The 25,051-nt window shown below is 46.5% G+C and overlaps 1 protein-coding gene and 3 non-coding genes across 4 annotated transcripts; 3 read left to right on the forward strand and 1 right to left on the reverse strand.

Annotated features, from left to right (window-relative positions):
• Positions 1-14,876: 14,876 nt before the first annotated feature.
• On the reverse strand, positions 14,877-14,978 carry LOC130029378 (U6 spliceosomal RNA). The gene has a single exon (XR_008793331.1). It is a non-coding gene; the product is annotated as a U6 spliceosomal RNA (small nuclear RNA).
• Positions 14,979-15,531: 553 nt separating this feature from the next.
• Positions 15,532-21,560, forward strand: ATP5F1B (ATP synthase F1 subunit beta). The gene is made up of 10 exons (XM_056120267.1): positions 15,532-15,687; positions 16,159-16,341; positions 16,571-16,745; positions 17,483-17,604; positions 17,874-18,058; positions 18,784-18,942; positions 19,051-19,173; positions 19,787-19,999; positions 20,420-20,621; positions 21,301-21,560. The coding sequence occupies exons 1-10, from the start codon at positions 15,561-15,563 to the stop codon at positions 21,396-21,398; spliced, it is 1,587 nt and encodes a 528-aa protein (XP_055976242.1). The 5' UTR covers positions 15,532-15,560; the 3' UTR covers positions 21,399-21,560.
• Positions 16,411-16,489, forward strand: LOC130029383 (small nucleolar RNA SNORD59). Its single transcript, XR_008793336.1, has one exon. It is a non-coding gene; the product is annotated as a small nucleolar RNA SNORD59 (small nucleolar RNA).
• Positions 17,695-17,764, forward strand: LOC130029382 (small nucleolar RNA SNORD59). Its single transcript, XR_008793335.1, has one exon. It is a non-coding gene; the product is annotated as a small nucleolar RNA SNORD59 (small nucleolar RNA).
• Positions 21,561-25,051: the final 3,491 nt, after the last annotated feature.

A 25,051-nucleotide genomic window follows, 5' to 3' on the forward strand; every position in this document is an offset into this window, starting at 1 on the left:
CCGTCGCAAGCAGTGCTAAAGCCTGGAATTCCAGAGTTTAATCCTTAAGACAATTGCTGCACCCAGAATTTTGGAGGGAAAACAAAAGAGTCAATGGGAAGTTCAATAATAAGCAAGCAAAGGATATTGGAATTTAGACGGGGAAACAACCTTTTCTTCCCTGATAAGCATGAGAGTGTTGGAATAATAGCCAATGGCCTTTTCTTGGAATGCTGCTAAAAAGATTTTGGGAATTAGGAACTCCCAAACACTGCACAAGGGACCCAAAGGCCACATGGTGATACCTCCACTGTGCAAGTCAAACAGTTCAGTGCTCACTCCTAGATTCCAGAAGGTCCTACTTCAGTGGTGTGGTGGGGATCAAACTTAGGTCTCATACTTGCCAAGGCTGCACTTTCTAGCTTTTGAGCTATCTCCCCATCCCTACATCTAGAAAATCCTACAAATTCCCCAAGGGTATTGAAGCATAATGAATCTATACTTGATGTGTTTAGTATGTAGGTACTCTGACAGAGTAACTTTTGTCCTGTTAAACCATTTTTGTATGTCAGTCTGGAAATTAGATTTCTTGGGGTAATACTATAGCAGAGAAGGTGCTTGCCTTGCACACAGCTTACTGGGATTCAACTCCTGGTGCTCCATTTGGTTCCCTGACCCCCCCACCCCCCGAGTAATCCTTGAGCACTGCCTGGTATGACCCCAAAACAAAGTTGTTAATCTAGAGACTAAAGAGCTCGGTGCCCTGGTTTAAATCCTGGCACTATCCAGAGATAGCCCAGGGATTACGTTTCTTTGCATGTGGCTGGCCTTAGAACCTCATAAGGTCTCAAGCATTGTAGGAGTAACCACTGAGTACTGCTGGTATGTACCGTGATATCCCTTCTGCCCCCACCAAAAGTTTGAGCCAAAGAGTTTAGGTCAGTGTTGCATTGCCTTGCATGTCTTAGGTAAGGACCCAAATTTCATCCTTGAAACCACATTGCCTTGTCCCCTTGCAGTGTATATAGTCAGCTTGGCCTAGTATCTTGGGGTGAGTACAGCATGGGGCCATTCCACACCCCAAAAAGTACAGCTTAGATTTCTGGGGTACTGTTTGTTTTTTGGACCACACCCAGCAGTGCTTAGGGGTTACTCCTGACTGCACTCAGGTATCAAATCCAGGTCGGTAATATGAGGCGAGTGCCTTACAGCGGGAGGTAGTGCTCCAGCCCATTACAGTTTCCTAAGAATTCACTTTTGTTCACTGGAATGGGATTTCAAGAATGCTTATTGCTCAATGGGGTACAAAAAAAAAAAGCGAACTTAAAGGTCTTTGGGCCTTGCAACTTGACATTGGTTGGGTTGACAAAATGACCAGGAAGAGCTCCTTGCACACCACTTGGAGGTAGGCCCTCTCCATGGAAAGGAAATGGGGTTGCCGGGTGAGTATAGCAGTTAAGGTGCTTGCCTTGCACGGCCAACCAGAAATTTCTTCCTCAACACCATATATGGTCCCCCAAATTCCATCAGGAGTGATCCCTGGTTGTGGAATTAGGAATAAGCTCCAAGTGCTTCCAGGTTGGCCAAAAAAAAAAGATACCCCACCTCCATCCCCATAGTAAAGAATGTCCTTGTATCTCAAGTTTGGGCTACAGTACTGTTTACAGAGTTACTGGGGAGAAAAATGCTTAAATGTTTTGAATGGGATAAGCATCTTGTGGTGAGGGAAGTGTTTGGGGGCGGGGGGCTACACTGGTAATACGGCTTCTGGCTCAGGGCTAGGCATACTGGCAGGACTCGGGCGATGTTACGTACAAGGCAAGTACCTTACCCACTACTGTTTGGTTCAAGCCCCTGAGAAGGATAAGCATCCTTTCGTGAATAAAATGAACACCTTAAATGCTTGCAAGTGATGAGAGGTGCTAGGTACCATATTCAGGTCCTTAGCTAATTGTTGGGCAGGAGAGAGTACAGAGGTTGAGGCACTTTTTTACAGCAGACCCATTTGATACCTGACACCACCAGCATGACTGCCCCAAATACCAAGAGTTGCTAAATATCAAAATATATGGATTAGATAGAGGTGTTTTTGTTTTTTTGAGCAAGCAATGATCTGGGAGTAGCTGCTGAGCACTATTTTATTGGTTGTGGCACAAAAACAGCCAGAGAGAATACCTGGGTAGGGTGCCTTGAACCTGGCTGACCTGGATTGGATCCCCAGGATCCCTTCCCCTCCCCCCCACCCCACCTTGCCAGGAGTAACCCTGAACACCTCAGGTTAGTCCTTCACCCCTGAAAACCAGAATGCATGCTTTAGTGATTCCATCTGAGGAATGAACTTTTTTCAATACTTCCAAATTTATAATTGAATATGTTAATGTATAACTGGTTTATATGTTTATGGACCCCAGGACCATACAGTGAGTGGGTCGGGCACTCGCCTTCCATGCTTTTGTTGACCTCTGAGTAGCCAGGAGTAAAATCTGAGCATGCCATGTGCAACTGTATGTGTGTATAATTATATAATTGTATGTGTGTGTGTGTGTATGGTTTCTTTATGTTTGTTTTTTTTTTTTTTTTTTTTTGCTTTTTGGGTCACACCCAGCGATGCTCGGGTTATTCCTGGCTCGTGCAGTCAGGAATTACTCCTGGTGGTGCTCGGGGGACCATATGGGATGCTGGGAATTGAACCCGGGTCGGCCATGTTGGCAGCGTGCAAGGCAAAGGCCCTACCCGCTGTGCTCCAGCCCCCTGTATATTTTACTTTGAGGATGAGGTGGTTCAGTGTTAAAAGCATGCCTCACATGTATGAGGCCCTGTTGGATCCTAGTACACACCAAATTTGACAAAATTAAATTTTTTATTTTGTTTGGTTTTTATTTTGGGGCCATATCTGCCTGTTCTCAGAACTTATTCCTGGCTCTACATTCAGGGATCACTCATGGCTGGCCCAGGACAATATGGGGTATCAGGGATTGAACTTGGGTTGACTGTGCAAGGCAAACATCTTACCCCAGATTTTTGTTTTAATTTTTTTGTTTTAAGTGCAGGAGTACTGCCATTTATTCAGCCACGGATTAGCTGATTGAATTGTGCATGTACGCCACCTTTTTTTTTTTCATTTTTTTGTAATTTTATTTATTGAATCACCGTGAGAGCAGTTACAAAGCTTTTGGGTCTAAGTCTCGGTCATACAATGAAACACCCATACCTTCACCAGTGCCCATTCTGAACCCCCAACAACCCCAGTATACCCCCATCCCACACCTTCCCCCTACCTGTGGGGCAGATGATTTCCACATTACTCTCTACTTTGTTCACATTCAATATTTTGACACCAGACCCACCATTATTATTTGAGATTTTACCCTAACACTCATTCTGCTGAAAAGGCAACAGTAGACAATTTGTTTCCTATTGCTGGTTATGAATAACCTATGATGTCACGTGGCTGCAGTAGTGGCTGCGTGATTTTGAAATTCTGAAATTTTAACACTTAAATCTGGAGAGATTTCTGCCCAAACCTGCTGGGTTCCGAGATTTGCTTCTGAATCTCTGGGATCATGGCCCTTAAGCAGCTTGATCAGGAGCCAGAGAGGCCGTTCGTGGGCAATGACTTGGGGTCTCGTTGGGATGGGGAGGACAGGACTGGCTCCACCCCTATCCCGTGAGGCCCTGCGTGTCTCGTCACTGTGGGCCCAAAACTGACTGTCCGGTGGCCTCTGGCAGATGGTGGCCACTGGGTCACCAGGGAGAACAGGCCAAGGCATGAAACCTATTCCCACCTGGGTTGGCCCAGCACCGGTAACGTACTGCAGGGACCGGACGCATTTCTGCCAAAAGCCATTGGGTTTCGAGACTTGTTTCTGAGTCTCTGGGATCATGGGCGTTAAGCAGTTCGATCAGGAACCAGAGAGGCCATGCCTCCAATTATATAGCTGAGCCGGAGGTGGTTTGTGGGTGTGTTTCCCACATACCTAACTTTTGACCGTTCACTTTCTTGGCAAACTTTGCCCCAAGTTTTTAGGGACTGGCTAAAGGCACAGCAGCAATTTTGGGGTATCTGGAAGTCCGAAGGCGCCATCAGGCTGCTGATGCACTCGCCTCACTGGTACAGATTGACCTGCTGGCGCATCATACCCCCAACCCCAGACTTTTGTTTATAGGCCACATCCAGTGCTCAGGGCTCAGGCATTGTTCCTGGTTAGCGTATGGGATCATATGTGGTGCTAGGAGTCAAACAGGTTGTCTGCAAGCAAGGCATACACACATTTCACTGTAGTATCTCTTGCCCCACACGATTATATGAAGAGCACCTCAGCTTTGAATTTTGATGCCCCAAGCACTTTCCGGTTTCCAGGAGTAACTCCCAACATTAAGCTTGGGGCACCCTTCCCACCATGCTCTGCCGCCGGGTTTGCCCCCAAAACAAAAATGTGATGATCTTGGTGAAGAAATGTGGAAACAAGTATATTTTCAGTTATCAGAATTCTGGAAGGATGTTGTATGTAATCATTGTGGGTGTTGATGGAAAATGGTCTTATCCGGCAGACAGTTCAGTAGTAGAGCACTTGCCCTGTGTGTGTGAGAGAGACCCCGAGTTCAATCTGCAACACTGCAAACAAGAAAAAAAAAAAGGAATTTTCAGGCTGCAGAGATAGTACAGCAGGTAAGGCGCTTGCCTTGCACAGGGCCTACCCAGGTTTGATCTCTGGCATCCTATATAGTCCCCCAGATCCCACCAGGAGTAATTCCTGATTGCAAATCTAGAAGTAATTCCTGAACACCACTGGGTGTGAACCCAAAGCCAATCCCCACTCCTCCCGCCCCAGAAAGGAATTCTTACCTTAAGGTTGGTAAGGTTTTTAGTCATGAATTTTGGGTCAGTGATAAAAATTTAGGTAAAAAACAAGATTAGTCATTTTTTTTCTATGGCTTGCCTCTGTTTTACATAAAATATTACTTAGGTTATCTGGGAGCCAAGAAATTCTAAATACAAAACCAGAGACAGATATCAAAGGACTGAGTGCATGCTTTGCATGCCAGAGATTTGGGTTCTAATTCCCAACATCTCATGGTCCCCCAAGCAGTGGGCTGTAAGAAGACCCTTAGCACTGCAAGGTATATCCCTCCATGTCCCCTCCAAAAATAAGAAGGATCAGAGTAGAGCAGATAGGGTGCCTGCCTTGTGCATAGAGCTAGGAGTAAACCAAAATTGGGAAAGTGGGCTGGAGTCATAGGGGCAATAATACGGTTGGTATGGCACTTGGCTGGCATGCTGCAGACCCAGGTTTAATCCCTGATATTCCATATGGTCCTCCAAGCCCCACAAGGAGTAATTCTTCAGTGCAGAGTCCAGGGTAACCCCTGAGCATTGCTTGGTGTGGCACAAAAACAAACCCCCCCCCTCAAAAAAATTGGAAAGAAATTCAAAGTCCAACGTGGCGTAATTGCTTGGCTTGTGAGCAGGAGGCCATGAGGCCCACATGCACCCAGTGAGATCCCAGAGCGATAAGGCATTTTCAGCTCTACTGCAGCCAGGAATGTGTGAGCCTTCAGTGTCGTAAGCAAAAGGTACGATCTCCAGAGAGCACTGCAACTAAAACGTGTGTAGCGACTACAACCAAGAGTGCAATCCCTGGAAAATTTGAACTCCATACTGACCCCCCAGAATGCAAACCAGCTTGAATGTGCTCAAAGTGTCAAAGGACTGCAACATTTGGTGAGCACCACATCTAAAATGTGAAAGGTGCAGGGAGATTGCCCAAAGGACTCGAGTGTATGTTGTTTTTTTTGTTTGTTTGTTTTTGGTTTTTGGGGGGGGCGGTCACACCCAGCAATGCTCAGGGGTTACTCCTGGTTCTGCACTCAGGAATTACTCCTGGCTGTGCTTAGGGGACCATATGGGATGCTGGGGATCAAACCCAGGTCGGCTGTATGCAAGGCAAACGCCCCACCAACTATACCATCACTCCTGCCCCTCGGAGTGTATGTTTTGCATGCTGTGACCTTGAGTTCAGTTCCCAGCAGTGGTTGGTTCCCCAAGTACAACTTGTAGCCCTGGTGACTCCCAAGCAGTGCCAAGGTGCTGCTGGAGCAATAGTATAGCGGGTAGGGCGTTTGCCTTTCACGCGACCGACCCGGGTCCTCTGAGCACCGCCAGGAGTGATTCCTGAGTGCATGAGCCAGGAGTAACCCCTGTGCATCGCTGGGTGTGACTCAAAAAGGAAAAAAAAAAAACCAAGCAGCACCAGGGTGACCTGATGGACTCAGCACTGCTAAACTGTTTCACCAGCAGAACACTGAACTTTCAGATCCACAGAACTGGACCAAGTATAACACTGGGAGTGACTCCAAAACCCCTTGAGCACTGCTTGGGAAGGAATAAAAAGGCGCACACCATAACCAAGTGTGTGTGTTATCCTTGGTTGTTGCAACATCCACAGAAGTAAAGGTAAATAAAACTGAAAAAAGAATTAAAAAATAGCCATGTAAAGTGTGTTAAAAGTATGAGCTGGGAAAAGGGCTAGAGCACATGCTCTGCATGTAGGAGCCCCAGGTTCGATCCTTAGTACCACAGGAACCCCAAAGCACCACTGAGACCCCTAAGCATGAAGCCAGGGAGTAGGTCTTCAGCTCTTCTAGGACTGGTTCAAAAAACCAAGTCAAAAAATGCAAATAAAATGCATGAGGGATGAATAAATCGATGAATAAATTGGGTAGGCTCCTCTCACACACACTTAATTGAGATGTAATTGATAAAATTGTACAATGATTTGATGTATGTAAATATTGGGAAATTATTGAAATAAAGTTAGCATATCTGTCGTGCACACAATTATGGTTTTTGTGCTTTTGTATGTGTTGAATCAAAAATCTTAGCAACTTCTTTTTATTGGAGGGAGGTTTGGGTTATACCTGACAATGCTAAGAACTTACTCCAGACTCTGCTTAGGTATTATTCCTGGTGGTGCTGAAGGGACTAACTAGCCTTGTGCAAAGCAAGTGCCTTAACCTCTGCACTATTTCTCTGGTCCCCGATATTTTTGTTTTTGATCTTTAATCACGTCCAGAGGCTTAATGGCTGTTTTGCTATGAGTTTTGTGAGTTTCCAGGTGTGTAACAGGAGGCTCAGGAATTACTACTACTTCCACTACCCAGCCGTCGCCACACTTCAGGATGCTTTCTGGACCCGCGCGGCCGCTTGCGGCCACGCGACACATCATAAGACACTAAATACCCATCTTCCGGAATTGTTGTACCATATTTGATAGGGTTCAAATATGGTAACACCTACAAGGGTGATTAGAGGTCGCCCCAAAAGCCTCTATCCCTCTCGGAAAGACTGGCAAGCTACCGAGAGTATTCCGCCCGCACGGAAGAGCCTGGCAAGCTATCCGCTGTGTATTCGATATGCCAAAACCAGTAACTACAACTGGTCTCATTCACCTGACCCTGAAGGCTTCACCGACATGGCAGCACTGAGAAGGATGAGAAAGGAGAGGCTGACAAAATCTCAAGGCCGACCTAGGCTGCCACAACGAAGGAAGACAAAAATGATCGTCTGTACTTTCAATGCACGTACACTAGCATCAGATGCATCCATCGAGGACCTGATGGTACAAGCACGAATGATCAAGTATGACATCATTGGTCTGACCGAGACAAGAAGGCACGAATCTCACCATGCCGTTTTCGACACTGGATAAGAACTGTTCCTCGGAACATGCGATAAAAGAGGTGTTGGAGGCATCGGTGTCCTTGTCAACACAAATTTGGCCAAGAGCATTGATTCATTCGAATGCCTAACAACCCGGACGTTTACATTTGAATAGATGTGACTCACTGCCTGCAGTTTCTATCTTTGTTGTCTATGCACCAACATCTCATTATGATGAAAGAGAAATCGAGAAGTTCTACATGGAGCTAGAGAAGTTCTATAAAGAAGACCACACCTTCTACAAGATCATTGTGGGTGATTTTAATGCCAAGATAGGACCAAGAAGATCAGCTGAAGAACTTCACATCGGGACCCATGGCCTAGAATGGAACGAACCGGGTGAGAGACTGTCTGAGTTCATCATGTCGACCAAGACCATTCATGGTAACTCACAGTTCCAGAAGGCAGAATCTAAACGATGGACATGGGAGTCTCCCGGTGGACGATTCCACAACGAAATAGACCACATCATATTCAATCGACGGTTTTGCCTGACCGATGTCGCTGTTGTCCCAAAATTTCGAACGGGATCGGACCACTGTCTCCTTCGTGCAAAATTCTACTTCACAGAGCGGGGAGAAAGGGCTGCAAAGTTCAAAAAGAGAACTCCCAGAATGACCATCAACTGGGAACTCTTTGGTACTATTGCGGCAACATGGGAAGATGCCATTGTTGACAACATTGACGAGGAATACGATCGACTGGTTCAGCACCTCCATGAATGTGCAAGGAATGCCAAGAGAGAGATAGCCACAAAAAATCGCCTATCTTCGAAAACTCTTGAGCTAATTCGCCAGCGTGGTTTGGCGCATGCCTCAGGCAACCGCAAGCTAACGTCTGAGCTCGCAAAGCAGTGCAGAGATGCGATCAAGGAAGACCTCAAAGAGAGAAGAGCAGAAGTACTGGTAGATGCGGCAGAAGCCGGGAAAAGTATTCGTAACGCCCGCCTGTCCTTCGCCAACTACATGACCAAGATGACTGCCCTCCGACGTCCTGATGGATCCATCACATCCTCCAGAACGGCAATGGAGAAGATTATCCATGACTTCTACTCAAATCTCTTCGATAGCCATGTCCACTTGCTGACATACCAAATTCCACAGGATGGATATGTCGTTCCCAACGTTCTCCCTTCCGAAATCCGACATGCCATTTCGTCGGTAAAGGAACAAACAGCACCCGGCCCAGACAAGGTCAGACCTGAACACCTGAAGACCCTGCCGTCAGTACTCATCAATACACTGGCTCGGCTCTTCACTCGCTACCTGTCTGAATGCAAGGTTCCATCCCAATGGAAAACCAGCAGGACCGTACTACTGTTCAAGAAGGGAGACATCCATGACATTGGCAACTATCGCCTGATCTGCCTATTGTCTGTCATCTACAAGTTGTTCACTCGAGTCATCCTGAATAGGATTGGCAGAACACTAGATGAAGGACAACCATGCGAGCAAGCCGGGTTCCGCAAAGGATTCAGCACCATCGACCATATCCACACAATAACCAAACTCATTGAGGTTTCTCGGGAGTTCAAGATGCCGCTCTGCTTAACGTTCATTGATTTAAAGAAGGCCTTTGATTCTGTTGAGACGGAAGCGGTCATTGAAGCCCTAGCCAATCAGGGCATTCAAGCCCAATACATCAGGATCCTCCGTGAGCTGTATTGCGGATTCACTACCAGGATCTCACCATTCTACAAAGAAGTGATCGTTGATGTCAAGAGAGGGGTGCGGCAGGGTGATACCATTTCACCGAAACTCTTCAGTGCCACCCTCGAGAACATCATGCGACGACTGGAATGGGAAGGAATGGGAGTGAAGATAGATGGTCGGCAACTACACCACCTCCGCTTTGCTGATGATATTGTTTTAATAACACCAAACATCAGTCAAGCGGCACAAATGCTGGCCGACTTTGACCATGAGTGTGGAACGGTAGGACTACAGCTGAATCTTACGAAGACAATGTTTATGAGAAACAGCCTTGTTCCTGACGCCCCATTCGCTCTCAATGGAACGACCATCTCCGAATGCAACAGCTATGTGTACCTAGGTGGAGAGGTCAACATGACAAATGACCTGGCACCCGAGCTGCGCAGGAGGAAGAGAGCGGCTTGGAACGCCTTCAAGAACATCGAAGAAATAGCTATGAGGACGAAGAACCTCCGGCTCCGGGCACATCTCTTTGATTCCACTGTTCTTCCTGCATTAACATATGCCTCAGAGACCTGGGCCCTACGCAAACAAGATGAGAACGCTATTCAGGTCTCCCAAAGAAGAATAGAAAGAGCTATGCTTGGAATATCACATTTCACTCAAATGAGAGAAAGAATCCGGAGTTCTGACATCCGTCGACGATCAAGAATCAGGGACGCTGTCTCATTTGCCAAGGTGTCGAAAATCAGATGGGCTGGTCACGTAATGAGATTTAAAGACGACCGCTGGACTAGAGCTGTTACCGACTGGATTCCACGGGATGTCAAAAGACCGCGTGGCCGCCCACCTTCCAGATGGTCAGACTTCTTCGTCAAGATCATGAACGATAGAACAGATGCCATTGGGCTACACTAGCACGCGACAGGGACAAATGGAGACGTTACTGGCGCCCGCTCGAGCAAATCGACGACTGACGGGAAGTTAAGTGATTAAGTGATTAAGTGATCTTTAATCAGAGGTGATCAAGGATCACTGCTGTCAGAGCTTGGGGGACCATATCGGGTGCTGGGGATTGAACCCAGGTCAGCCACCTTCAAGTTGAGTGCTAAGCTTACCATATGTACTATCTCTTCACCTCCTAATTTAAAAAAATTTTTTTTAATTTTTGGTAATGCCAGGTATAGAGTTCAGGGTGTCACGTACGCAAAACAAGTGTTGTACCACTGAACTATATACTAGCCCCTCTTAGCAACTTTTGTACAACCCTTATAGCAGCTTTCAAATATATACCATGCTGAGTAGGGCGTTTGCCTTGAATGCAGCTGACCTATTCCCAGCATCTCATATGGTCCCCTGAGCACTGCCAGGCGTAATTCCTGAGTGCAGAGCCAGGAGAAACCCCTGTGCATCACCGGGTGTGACCCAAAAAGCAAAAAAATTAAATTAAAAAATATATATATACTATGCTGTGCATTTTGTCACCATAATTTTAAATTTCATTATTCTAATTTAAATTTTTTTAATTGTGGGAGGAGTCACAGCCCCAGTGATTTGGATTTGCTCCTGGTCATATTCAAGGGACAAGGTGGTAGCAAGGATCAAATCTAGACCTATATACTAAGCATGCATTCAGCTGTCTTTTGCATTGAGCTATCTCTTTGGCTATATGTGTGTGTGTGTGTGTGTGTGTGTGTGTGTGTGTGATATGTATGTGTGTATATATATCTATATCTATATATCACTGTATCACTGTCATTCCATTGTTCATTGATTTCCTCGAGCAGGCACCAGTAATGTCTCCATCCTAGCCCTGAGATTTTAGAAAGTGCCACATTCGAGGCTCTTTCAGGGTCAGGGGAATGAGACCCATCATTGTTACTGGGTTATGGCATATTGAATACGCCATGGGGAGTTTGCGAGACTCTGCTGTGTGGGCAGGATGCTCTGGTAGCCTGCCAGGTTCTTCGAGAGTAAGAACTAGATAAATATATATATATATATATATACATATATATTATAATTTAAATTACTGTACTGTTAATGTTGTCTGCCTCAGAGCTGGAGAGAGAGTTCAGTTGGCAGCATACTTTCCTTGCATGCAGTTGATCTAGGTTTGATTCCTGGAACCTTATATAGTCCTTGAGCACCACCAAGAGTGATCCTTGAATACAGAGCCATGAGTAAGCCTGAGCACTGCCAGGTGTAGCCCAAAAACGGGAGGGTTGGAGGAAAAAAAGAAGGGGAGGAGAAGGAGGAAAGAGATGTCTGTTTTGTCCTGTGCTGTTCCCCAACCCTCCCCCCGCCTCCCCTCCCCCCTCCTTCTATAATATCAGCTCTGTTGTCATAGTCCAAGGGTCATCCCCAGAACTTAACACCCTTTGACCCTTTTTTTCACCTCCCAGGCCCTGAGTAACCACCATTCTGCTCTTTTTATTAGATTCCATGCTTGAAAATGTATATACGGTATTCACTCAGCATTATGCCCTCAAGTTTTACCCATATTATCACTTCAGCTATCTCCATAACTGGATTTATTTTCCTGGCCTGGAGAGGAGGCCCACACCCACCTGTGCTTAGGGCTTACTCTTGGCTCTGTGCTCAGGTAACACTTTTGGTGGGTTTGGGGAACCAGGTGGGGTACTAGGGATTGAACCTGGTTTAGCCATGGGCAAGATAAGCACATGACCTGCTATTTTATCACTCTGGCCCTGATTTCCCTTTAAAATTTTTGTGTGTTTTTAGGCCAGAGAGATTGCACAAGTGATCACAGTGTTTGATTTGCCTTCCAAAAAACAAAGATATTTTCCGCCATCCTCCAAAGGCCATTGGACAGACAGGTTTGGGCCTGAAGTGATGAGACACGTGGGGCCTCGAGGGAGAGGGATGGGGGTAGAGCTGGCCCTTTCTTCCCCGTCCCAACAAGACCCCGAGTCGTCCTCCACGAACGGCCTCTCTGGCTCCTGATCAAGCTGCTTAACAGCCATGATCCAAGAGACTCAGGAACAAATCTCAGAACCCAGCAGGTTTGGGCAGAAATCCCTCCAGATTTAATTGTTAAAATTTCAGAATTCCAAAACTGCACAGCCACTACTGTGCCCGTGCGACATAATATGTTATTCATAACCAGAAATAGAAAACAAATTGTCTACTGTTGCCTTTTCGGCAGATCTCAGTGTTGGGGTAAAATCCCAAATAATAATGGTGGGTCTGGTGTCGAAATATTGAATGTAATCAAAGTAGAGAGAGAGTAATGTGGAAATCATCTGCCCCACAGGTAGGGGGAGGGTGTGGGATGGGGGTCCTGTATACTGGGGTTTTTGGTGGTGGAAAATGGGCACTGGTGAAGGGACGGGTGTTTCACTGTATGACCGAGACTTAAACCCGAAAGCTTTGTAACTGCTCTCACGGTGACTCAATAAATAAAGTTATAAAAAAGGAAAAACAAAACAAAAAAGATATTTTTTAAAAAACCTTTTATTTTAGGGTCACACCTAGTTAGGGGTTGCTCTTAGTGGTGCTCTATGTTGTAATCAAACTATCAAGCCTGAGCTTCCTGGGACCAGGAAAGTATAGTTGGTAGGACATTTGCTTTGCACATGCCAGGTTCATTCCCTAACACCACATATGGTTGTTCAATCCCCACTAAGTGAGTGCAGAGCCTGGAGTAACTGCTAGCACCACTGGATGTGGCACCAAACAAACAAAAAGTGCTATCCCTCTGAGAATCTACCCAGTCTTTTTGTTTGGGGGTCACACCTGAGAGCTTAATCTTGGCTTTTTACTCAGGGATTACTCCTGGCCGGGCTCAAGAGACCATATGAAGTGTCCGTAATCAAATTCCAGTCAGTCATGTGCAAGGCGAGCACCATGACCTCATATATATATATGTACATATATGTATACACACATATATGCATATATAAGTCACGGTCACAGTCCTCCCGTTGTTCATCGATTTGCTTGAGCGGGCCCAGTAACATCTCTATCGTAAGACTTGTTGTTATTGTGTTTGGCATATCGAATACATCATGGGTAGCTTGCCAGGCTCTCTGAGAGGGGCGGAGGAATCGAACTCGGGTTGGCCATGTTGGCTGCGTGCAAGGCAAACACCCTACCGCTGTGCTATCGCTCCAGCCCACATATATAAGTATATATAAATATATATATAGTTTTTAATAGAAATAGTCCTATTCATTTTGTCACTTTCCCTAGAACACTTCCACGTATCAGTCTCTTCTTAGCTTCTACATTCATTTCCCATCCAATGAATAAGATACAGTTCCTGATTTTCATTCTAATTAAAAAAAAATTGCTGGAGGGGGCACACCCAATGGCACTCAGTTTTACTCCTGGCTCTGTACTGAGGGATCACCTCGTGGTGGTGCTCAGGGGACCATATGGTGTGCTGTGGATCTTACCTGGGTTAGTAGAGTGCAAGGCAAATGCCCTATTTACTATATTTCTCTCTGGCCTTCAGTCTAAATTCATCTCTATTACTCTCTTTTACTCTTCCTCAATTCCAGTCTTCCTCCCAAAAAGAATCTGCTATTTCATGCAAGTTTGTGTTTGGAATATTATTTCCTGATAACCTAGTAATTTCTATTCATGTTTCACAATTGAGGTCAACCAACTACCCTGCTTTGAGACAACTGTCCTACATCTCTATGGGATCCAAATTTACCCCTCCTTAGTAATTTATCCTAGTTAGCAACTCATTTTATACTATAGTAATAAGGCCCTATAAGTTTAGTGCATTGTCATGGTTTTTTATTTGTGCCAACCTGGCAATGATAAGGGCTTAATTCTGGTTTTGTGCTGTACTCAGGGAGCACTCCTATGGTGGTGGGGATTAAACCCTAGTCAGCCTGTGCAAGCAAAGCACATTACCCACTGTATTATCTTTCAGGCTTTTCTTTTTTTTTTTTTTTTAAAAGGGAGGTCCTAAGTCTTATTTTTCTTTCTCTCTTCTTTGTACACTTATATCAACTGACTGTTTACATTATTTATTTTAAAATTGATTTATGGGTGTTGGAAAATTATATGACTGAAACCCAATCACGAACAACTTTGTAATTCTGTATCTCACTGTTACTGAATTAAAAAATAAATTCAAAAGGGGGAAAATAATTAAAAAATTATTTAATATTGTTCTTGGGCGACTGTACTCAGGGGATACTCCTGGTTCTGTGCTGAGGGATCACTCCTGGCAGGGTTCTGGAGATCATGGGGTGCTGGGGATCAAACACAGGTCAGCTTGCATTCAAGGTAAGTACCCTAACCTGCTGTACTATAGCCTCCACATTTTTTTAAAAGGTTTTATTTATTTATTTGGGCTTGGTGTCACACCAGTGGTGCTCAGGGCTTACTCCTGGCTCTGCACTCAGGGATCATTCCTGGCGGTGCTTATGGGGCTCTGGGGGATTGAACCTTCGACAACCACGCACTGTACTCTCTCCAGCCCTATATGGTTTATTTTTGGCCCTATATGGTTTATTTTTGGCCCTATATGGTTTACTTTTGTCTAAAGAATGAAATGCTTCACTAATTCACATGTCATCACTGTGCAGAAGCCATGCTGATCTGTCTTCTTCCAATTTTCATGTATGCGCTGTCCAAGCAAGCACTGATTTGTACAGCTGTAAAGTGTTAAATCAGTATTCCTGACCTGCTGAGCTAGCTGCCTGGGAGCTTAGGAGTCTCACCAGGGAAAAAGAAAAACTCATTTCGACTTCAGAGAGTCGTTCTGACGCGGCCAAGGTCACCATCAGAGGAGATACGCGTTCTTACTACTTTCCCAACCCCCGCCTCAGAGACTGTCACCTAGCTCAAGGTCTTACCCATGGAGAGGGCCCAAGGACAGCCAAAGACGGTGCACATGCTCCCCCACAGGAACTCCGCCTCTTTAATACACGCAGTTCCGCCAAGCACGCTCTCCAACTGACATCCCTGTTGTCCAATTACATTTCGAAGCTTTAAGGGTTGACCCTAACCTGTCAGTAACCAGTAGAAAAAGGAATTCAGATCAGCACCTATTTCAACCAATGGTTGAGAAGAGGAGAAATTATTACCCTATAAGAGTAATGGTAAGAGTGATGAGCAGTAAGTTCATCCAATGGCAGTGCTTACTGCAGTTCAGGCCACGCCCCGTCCCCGGGGATGTTGGAAGCACGAACACTGCAGCGATCAGTCTCCACCCGGACTCCGCCATGTTGGGTCTTGTGGGTCGTGTGGCCGCCGCCTCGGCCTCTGGGGCCTTGCGGGGACTCAGTCCTTCCGCGCCGCTACCCCAAGCCCAGCTCCTGTTGCGGGTGGCCCCGGCAGCTCTCCAGTCTGGTAAGTGGCTCTTCTTGCAGCTGCGCTCACGCCTGCAGCCCCGTGACCTTGAGCTGCGGGCGATTGTTGCTCGGGCCTTCGGGATCTGTGTCGTTGGAAGCACGACCGGGCCAGGGTCCCGCAGCCTATGAAGGTCAGAGAACAAGAATGGGACGCCCACGGGCGCTTCCACCGGCCCGGATTAGTCTTGTTTTGGAAAAATCGGCGCGGTGTGGCTGAAAAGCGCGGGCAGATGCATTGACCTTGCCTCGAAAAGGGACACCGAGCTTTCGAACTAGCGGGGGGTTTGCGCGGGATGGGAACAGTGTGCAGGCCCTCCCTCAAGACACGCCTTCCGTGCAAGCGGAAGGAGGCCGGGCTTGAGCTGAAGTCACCAATCCTCGTGGGTTTAGACGGGGCTTCCGATGACCTTTAACTGCCCCGACTGACCCCAGTTCCTTCCACTCTCTCTGGTGTGTGTGTGTGCATTAGCCAGAGACTATGCGACCCAGACATCTCCTTCCCCGAAGGCGGGCACCTCCACCGGGCGCATCGTGGCGGTCATCGGCGCCGTGGTTGACGTCCAGTTCGATGAAGGGCTTCCACCCATTCTCAATGCCCTGGAAGTGCAAGGCAGGGACACCAGGCTGGTTTTGGAGGTGGCCCAGCATTTGGGTAAGTCGATTTTGTTAAGCATAACTAAGAGCTTATTTACTCCGAGTATCTCAAAAACCAGGGTGTAATCCTTCTGTGATGATTTTATCAAAAATTGACTTTCGTTCTTCTGAGCTTGCTGAAGCCATAATTTAAGGAACTGAGGAGGAGGAATCTTGGTTAACTTGGGTCTTTGGTGCCGTGTACGGGATTAAATATCACGTGGCCAATCGGTCTTTATATCTGACAGGTGAGAGCACTGTAAGGACCATTGCCATGGATGGTACAGAAGGATTGGTTAGAGGCCAGAAAGTCCTGGATTCTGGTGCACCAATCAAAATCCCTGTTGGTCCCGAGACCTTGGGCAGAATCATGAATGTCATTGGAGAGCCTATTGATGAGAGAGGGCCTATCAAAACCAAGCAGTAAGTATCTCTCTTACTGTATCTTGTTGGGGGAGGGGGTTTGGCTGCAGCTGGCAGTGCTCAAGGACTATTGAGTGACTGCTTGGGGTCATTCCAGGTGGTGCTCAGGATGAGGTATGGGACTTATTTTTCTCAGTTTTTTTTTTTTACATTGTGACACTCTTTAGTTTTCCTCCAGAGATATGCCCATGTGATACAGGGTTCAAACCCCTTCCTCCAAAGAAATTTAAAGGATACTGCACCAGGGATGTAGCCAAGTGGTAGAGTACTTCACATTTGAAATTCTCCTAATCAGCAGAAAATATGAAGACCTACAGAAGAAACCCCACTTGGTTGGGTTTTAATTCCAGTTTGACTGTGGGGTTTCTACTGCTTGTAGGTAGGTCTTAGTATTTCCTGTTGATTTAGGGATACTTTCAAATGTGAAGTGAAGAATTATTGCTAGGACTCTGTAAAAGGAAATCACATTGCTGTGTCTTATAAATTTGATTTCTGAAGAAAGAAATTTTGTTTTGGGGCCATACCCAGCTGTGTTTAGGGCTTAACTCCTGGCAGTGTTTAGGGGGCCATCTGGAATAGAACCTGGTTTGGCCGTGTGCAAGGCAAGCACCCTAGCCTAGCCACTGGACTCTTTCTCCAGTCCCCGAAAGGATTTCTTCAATGACATAACTTCACATTTTGACTTAGTAGAGAGAAACTTCCAACAAGGTGAATAGACACCGATTCTCTCTTTACAGGTTCGCTCCTATTCATGCTGAGGCTCCTGAATTCATAGAGATGAGTGTTGAGCAAGAAATTTTGGTTACTGGTATCAAGGTTGTGGATCTGCTGGCTCCCTATGCCAAGGGTGGCAAAATTGGTATGTTTGTGGTGGGTACATATTTTCCAAACCAAATGTGGGGAGAAAGATAATTAATTTCATGGTATGAGTGGGTACTGAGATATTATCCCTCACTGATGAGTAGCTTCTGACTTTCGTTCTTCTGAGTTTGCTGAAGCCAGATGCCATTCTGAGAAGGAATGTAGGCGGCATTTTTTTTTAAGTTTGCTTAAATTTGGGAGCACTTTTTTGTGAGGAATATAAGGGTTTCTAAACATTTTCTTAATTCTCTTTTCAACCTCTCCCAGGACTGTTTGGTGGTGCTGGAGTTGGGAAGACAGTACTGATTATGGAGTTAATCAACAACGTTGCCAAAGCCCATGGTGGTTACTCTGTATTTGCTGGTGTTGGTGAAAGGACTCGCGAGGGCAATGACTTGTACCATGAAATGATTGAATCTGGTGTTATCAACTTGAAAGATGCTACCTCCAAGGTAAGCACTGAGCTGATAACCCACATAGTAGGTTTTTCCCCTTTTTGGGGGGCGGGAGGGGGTCACACCTGGTGATGTTTAGGGGTTATTCCTGGCCCTGCACTCAGAAATGACTCCTAGTGGTGTACGGGTACCAAATGGGATGCTGGGAATTGAACCAGGGTTGGCCACGTGCAAGGCAAACGCCCTACCAGCTGAACTATTGCTCCAGCCCCCACTTAATAGGTTGTTTTCTTTCTCTTTAAAATTAGGTTACATTTCCTGACATTGTTTTTGGTAGATAGTGCCATGAATTGAAAACCAATTTGGGGGAGATGGTTTATATCTTAGAAAACCAACTCAAAGTGAAAGACATATTGTAAGCCTTTCGTTTTGATTATTTCCTACAGGAATTTTTTTCTCCTAAGTATGAGAAGTTATCTTTTTTATTATTATTATTTTTGAGCTTTTTATCTAAAAGGAATAATTTAGGAGCAAAATGACTCATGAAAAAGTTTTGTTTCTCTTTGGTTTCCTTTGGCCATACCTAGCATTTCTCAGCTTACTCCTGCCTCTGCTTAGAGATCACTCCTAGTGGTTCATGGAATCAGATCTAGGTTGGCCACATGTAATGCAAGCACCTTACTAGGCTTTACTCTCTGACCTGAGAAGGTCATTTTCTTAGACCTTGACTACATGGTTTCCATCCTCAGCCAGGCTCTTTGTTGCTATTCGTATTACTGCAGGTGGCGCTGGTGTACGGTCAGATGAATGAACCACCTGGTGCTCGTGCCCGGGTAGCTCTGACGGGACTGACTGTGGCCGAGTACTTCAGAGACCAGGAAGGTCAAGATGTGTTGCTGTTCATTGATAACATCTTTCGCTTTACCCAGGCTGGCTCGGAGGTAAGAGAAGGCCTGAGACAACTGGTTTCATTGACCTTCCTTTGGAATGAGGCAGATGAAGTCAAAGATAAAGACACTTGAGACATGTCCATAATGTTTTATTTTCAGGTGTCTGCTTTATTGGGCAGAATCCCTTCTGCTGTGGGCTATCAGCCTACACTGGCCACTGATATGGGTACCATGCAGGAAAGAATCACCACCACCAAGAAGGGATCTATCACCTCCGTTCAGGTAAGAATAATTAAATGAAGGCAGGCCTAATTTGTGTGAAGGTGAGTAGAGAGAGAGGTAGGAATAAAACTTAGTTCTGTCTATATAGCTCTCAATTTGGTTCATGAGCTTTCTGAAAAAATGTGTAAAATTCTAGGAAACACTAAAATAAATCCAGGTAAGCATGTCATTGTAGACTACAAAGTTTTTAGCTTACAGGGAGGTGAGCTACACGGAAAACAGCATTAAATATGTACTATTCTGATGAAGTACTACAGTGGTGCATTTTTTTTATGCTAAAAGTGGATGACAGCATTAATGTATAGACAAAAGGAATGTCAGTTTTTTTTTTTAAACAGAGCTAGAGGAACCAGATATATATGAACTTGGCAGCTCCTCTGGGTGGTAAAAAGACTCTTGAGGTGGCATTTTGTTTTGTGGGTTTTTGGTTTGTTTCCAGTTTGTTCCTGGGACCTTTCTGGTGCCAGGGTTAAACTCTGGTCTTCTGCATCTGAAGCATTTGCCCTGGTTCCTTCAGGTGGGCTCTTAAATGTTTAGAGGAAGGGGGGTTGTTAAAGTAGGAATACCTTTGGTTTCATGTTTTGGTTCTTCATGTTTTCTTGGCTTTATTTAGGCTATTTATGTGCCAGCTGATGACTTGACTGACCCTGCCCCTGCCACCACTTTTGCCCATTTGGATGCTACCACTGTGCTGTCCCGTGCTATTGCTGAATTGGGCATCTACCCAGCTGTGGATCCTCTCGATTCCACCTCTCGCATCATGGATCCCAACATTGTTGGCAATGAGCATTACGATGTTGCCCGTGGGGTGCAAAAGATCCTTCAGGTGAGTTCTGCTAGTGAGATCAGAGACCCTAAAATCATAAAGAAGGGATTGGGGGAGTAGATCAGGGGATAGGCTCTTTTCTAGTGACAGTTGTGGTTTGCTGTGGATTAAGGAAAGACGAGACCAGAGATTTCTAGTGAGTGCTAATGAAGTCTCTTGAGTTTTCAGGTATTTAGGCACCGGAATCTAGTGTTCTCTCATAGCAACAGGTGAGAAGGAAAATTAAGACATTGATGTTAGCTGAGTACACAATTGACCACTAGTGTGTAACTTCCCCTTCATTAATTTGTACTTGTTTCACTTATGATGGAAAATACTTTGTGCAGAGAGCGACTTTCCAGTTACAAGGGACTGTTCATTTTCTAGGATCCAAATCCAAGTATTATGGCTTCTTAAATCGCTCCCCTTCTCCTTCCATAGGACTACAAATCCCTTCAGGACATCATTGCCATCCTGGGTATGGATGAACTTTCTGAGGAAGACAAGTTGACTGTGTCTCGAGCACGGAAAATTCAGCGTTTCTTATCTCAGCCATTCCAGGTTGCTGAGGTCTTCACTGGTCATATGGGGAAGCTGGTACCCCTAAAAGAGACCATCAAAGGATTCCAGCAGATTTTGGCAGGTGAGGTATTGGATATCAAGCAGAATATAAAAATGACAGAGAAGCTTGAATGCTTGCTATATTCCACATTATGACAGTTACCGAGCAACATGTTGAAGTCTTACTTAAAGACTTTTTTAATCAAAAAGTACTTGCTATTGGGCTGGAGAAAGAGTATATAGCAGATAGGGTGCTTTGGAGGCAGTCAACCCAGGTTCAATCCCCAGCTCCCCATAGGGTTCCCAGCCCTGCCAGGAGCGATCCCTGAGTGTTCAGCCAGGAGTAAGCCCTTAATGAACATTTTGTGGTGAACTTGGGTTCACTTCTGAGGAAGACATTCTACCACTGATCCACATTCCCAGCCTGAGACTTACATGTTTTGATTCTTAACTGACATACAACTGAATGCTTTTAGCTTTGCCTAGTCTTCAGAGTGAATTACAACACATTATGAGGAACACTTTGATTTATACTAAAAGCTCAGAAGTTTAAAGTAATCTGTTGGCAGTATCACACAGCCAACGTGATCAAGAATTTGAACTCAGGCTAGTAAATTTGATTTCTGAGAGTAAGGAGGAAAAGATTTCTCAGACAGCCATAAATTCATCACACTCTGACTGACCTCCAGGGCTAAGAAATACACACTAGGCAGAAGAATTGACATCCCCTAACAGTTGTTTTTCCCCCCCTCTCCGTATAGGTGAATATGACCATCTCCCAGAGCAGGCCTTCTATATGGTGGGACCCATTGAAGAAGCTGTGGCAAAAGCTGATAAGCTGGCTGAAGAGCACTCGTGAGGGGTCCTTGTGGCAAAGTAAAAACACTCATCCCCTGTGCTGTCCTCACCCCTAATCCAAAAAGTCTGTTTACCTAAGGGCATGTGAGAGCCTTGGTTGAAAAGCATTGTGTTCTGTCTGAAGAATATTTAAGGTTTCCAATAAAATTCACATCCTCCAGAATCGTCTTGTTCTGAGAAAACAACCAACACTGTTTTTATTTTACTTTGTTTTGGGGCCATACCCGATGACACTCCTGGCTCTGCAGTCTGGAATTGCTCCTGACAGTGCTCAGGGGACAGTATGGGATGCTGGGGATCGAACTCAAGTTGGTTGTATGGAAGGCAAGTGCCTTAACTGCTGTGCTATCTCTCCACACCCCTAGTTTGATTTTCTAAAGCTTGAACACATGTAGAAACGTGTATGTGGCTTTTTAAAATTTCTTACTGCGTCACTGAATTAGAAAGTAATTCATGATTACATTTTAGAGATAGGATGTTCCAACACCAGGTCCTTTCCCTCCATCCATGTCCCCAGTTTCCTTCTCTCTTCCTTACCCATAGCAGGCACCTTTTCCCCCTAAATTTTAGGCTCTGGTTTATGATGGTAGGGTATCATGTTTCTCAATTTAGTGTTCACTTCCCTATCTACCTCATTGTTGGCAGTGATGAAGGCATATAAGCCTGGTGTTACGCTTGCGTATCAACACTTAAGTGGTTAGTTTTAGTCACAAGAAACAGTAGGACATACATGTTTGAAATGAGGTCATAAAAAAAAAGATATTCTGTTGGGGCCATACTCTGCAATCTTGCTTCACTGGGCCCTGGGGGCCATGTAGTCCTGGGTACTGGACCCAGGGCTCTGATATGCAAAGCCTGCACCCCAACCCAGAAAGGCCCTTTTAACAGGTAAGGACTTGCTGTGGATGATGTGATATAAATTACAGAGCCTGAACTTCGGCCTTCCACATAATTTTGTTGAAAGCAATTTGAATTTCACCTCAGTATAGTAAATAACACTGGGGTTTGCTTAAACAAAGGCATTTTTTGTTAATTTGTTTTTTCCTTTGATTTTGGGACCACACTTGGTAAGCCTGGATGTCCTCTTTCTCTAAGCTATCTCCCTGGCCTAGTGTACTGGGAGGAAAAATATTAATACATATTTAAAAAATGTTGGAGGCCACACCCAGTGGTGCTCAGGGGTTACTCTTTGTGGGCTGGGCATCATACAGGGTTCTGGGGATTGAACCTGGGTTGGCAGCATGTAAGGTGGGCACGCTACCTGCTCCTGTTAGGCTTAGTTTTGGCTCTGTGCTCAGTAATCGTTCCTGGTGGGGCTTGTGGGACTACATGGGGTGCCAGGGATTTAACCCAGGTCAGCGCTACTCACTGACCCCCCTAATAACAGTTATTTTAAGACAAGTCAGGAGTTAATCGAGTTTAATGAAAGGAAATCACACGTTTTGGTTTTGGGGCCATCGCTAGAAGTTCTAGAGGGCTACTCCTGCTATGGGAACTTACATTGAACCTGGAGTTTCTGTACTTTTTTGCTTGTCTCTAGTCCTTTAGCCATGATAAGACGTTCTGGAAGATGAAGACTGACCTACCTAGAAGGTGAGCCTAGGCCTGAGATGTGGCTCCTTGTCACAGAACAAGCACGTGAGGTCCTGGGTCTATTCCTGGGCTTAACCCTGTGTCTAACTTCATCCTTCATAGCTACTGGTTCCTGACTTGAGCAAGCCTGGACTTGCTTTGTGATCCTTTGAGGCTCTGAGGGGCGCACAAAATACCATGAGAGATACCCTGAGCTGCTGCTAAGCTGCCTTAGGAAAGTTTTGGATTTATGAACTAGATAATGGGATTAGATACTTTCCCTATTATTTTAACCTTCTAATAGGTGAACCCTTAGAAGAGATACACAAACGTGCATGTCGCATTTGATGGAAATCAGAACCTATTAAAGTGCAAGGTCAGGTTTGGTGACACTTTTACGGACCCAGGCCCACCTACTGCCCTCTGGTGGTGATACTGGGGACAGTGCAGGAACACGCACTGATCTCACCATTTTGAAATCCAAGAAGGCCATTAGCTAGGATGTGGTTCTCGGCTAAAGACTGTTTACAAACCAGCTGGGGCTTTTGTCCTGAGGAGGAGCCTTCATCCATTAGCTCCACCCCTGAAGCATTCAAATAGGCTGGAAGCAGGGTGGAGACAAAAAAGATCTCAATTCAGAGGCCCTTGGGGGCTGAAGGTTGGGGAGGGGCCCTGGGAGAGGCGCCAGGGGTGGAGTGGGGGCCTCTGAAGTTTCCACCCATCTGCCTATGACGTCCTTGGCACCAGTCTCCTCTAGCAAGATCTGGACGGAAGGTGGAGCCCCCGAGCCGCCTGTCTCTGTAGTTTGCTCCCAGGAAATCTTGGATTGGGGGAAATGCTGAGTTGTGGGGCGGGGGGAGCACTTCCTCTAGGTCCTGACTCCAGGGGCAGCAAACCGGTGAGGGGCTGGGGCCGGGGCAGCCTTTCTGCTTTGTTTTCCCAAGGCACCCAGATGCGGACCTGCGAACTGTGAGCCTAAAGGTCGTTCACGTTCTTCCACCCCGCTCTCCCCGCCACGTTCACGTCTCGCAACATCATTCGAGAACCTTCTCCTGCTAGCTGCAACTATTTATTTCCTTCCCCCTTTACCACTCCTCCACCGCCCCAGGAGTGTCAACACAGATCTAACCTTCCTCCATATTTCTCCTGGCTCTGCCCAGTCCTCGCGGTTTCCTCCTCCCTCTCTCCCCGGAGAAGCCCCGCCCTCGCCTCGCCTCCTCCCTCCCCGCCCCAGTCTGTCACACAGGGACATCACCCTACAGCAGTTCAGCCCTGTGGTTCGCAGGAAGCATACATTGGCCTCTGGATCCGTGCGACTACCCAGCTCCCGGCTGGGTAGGATCTCGCACCAGTTTTCAGGTGACGGGAAAGCAAGGACAGAGCAGAGCTGGGTGGTCCCTGGCCTGGAGCCCCGCCAGCCGGACATGGGTGAGTAAGAGGACCAGCCCCCCCCCCCCCCCAAAGGCCCAAGGGATGCCTCCCTCCTTCCCTGGCTGACTCAGCAGGGGTGGGGCCTAACCTTTGCTCAATGGGGGGTTGAAGGCGAGGAACTGGGCTCGAGGGGGCATGAGGCTCAGCTGGTGAAACTGCCGACTGGGGACAGTGGCCAGTTCCAAGGAAGTCTGGGGCTCTGCACCCCGGGCCCGCTCCCGCTGCTACTCACCCCTCCTCACCTAAGCCGTTGGGATTCAAGCAGTGTTTTGCATCTCACGGCTAGCTTGGCCTCCCGGCAGGAAGGAGAGCGCCTTTCGGGAGGGGTTTTTAGGGCCCCGCTCCCCCGTTTCTCCTCGGCCGTCTTCTCTGTCTTCTCCTCCCCCACCCGGGCCCACCACCAGGTGGGGGCTGCACGGAGCAGCTGCTTCCTGTGGCCCCGGAGGTTGCTACAGGGGTGACCCCGGTTTGGGGAAACTGAACTAGAGCAGAGCCGGTTCTCACGGTCTCGCGGCGGCCTGCCGCCTCGAGTTGGTATCGGCCGGCCGCGCTCGGGTCCACACGGGCCTTTCGAAAGGCCTAGAAGGGCTCTGCCTTCGCGGCTTCCTGATTCCAGAGGCTTCTTCGGCTTGGGCAGTGCCGGGGGCGAGG

Source organism: Sorex fumeus, unplaced genomic scaffold (assembly GCF_029834395.1).
Source record: "Sorex fumeus unplaced genomic scaffold, SorFum_2.1 ptg000042l, whole genome shotgun sequence".
Classification (NCBI taxonomy): domain Eukaryota; kingdom Metazoa; phylum Chordata; class Mammalia; order Eulipotyphla; family Soricidae; genus Sorex; species Sorex fumeus.

What these genes read in the sequence shown, in the direction of transcription:
- ATP5F1B (XM_056120267.1), top strand. Translation starts at nt 15,561, where the DNA reads ATGTTGGGTCTTGTGGGTCGTGTGGCCGCCGCCTCGGCCTCTGGGGCC. An exon ending in TTACCCAGGCTGGCTCGGAG is followed by an intron (nt 18,943 to 19,050) that starts GTAAGAGAAGGC and finishes TTTTATTTTCAG; the next exon opens with GTGTCTGCTTTATTGGGCAG. An exon ending in GGGTGCAAAAGATCCTTCAG is followed by an intron (nt 20,000 to 20,419) that starts GTGAGTTCTGCT and finishes CTCCTTCCATAG; the next exon opens with GACTACAAATCCCTTCAGGA.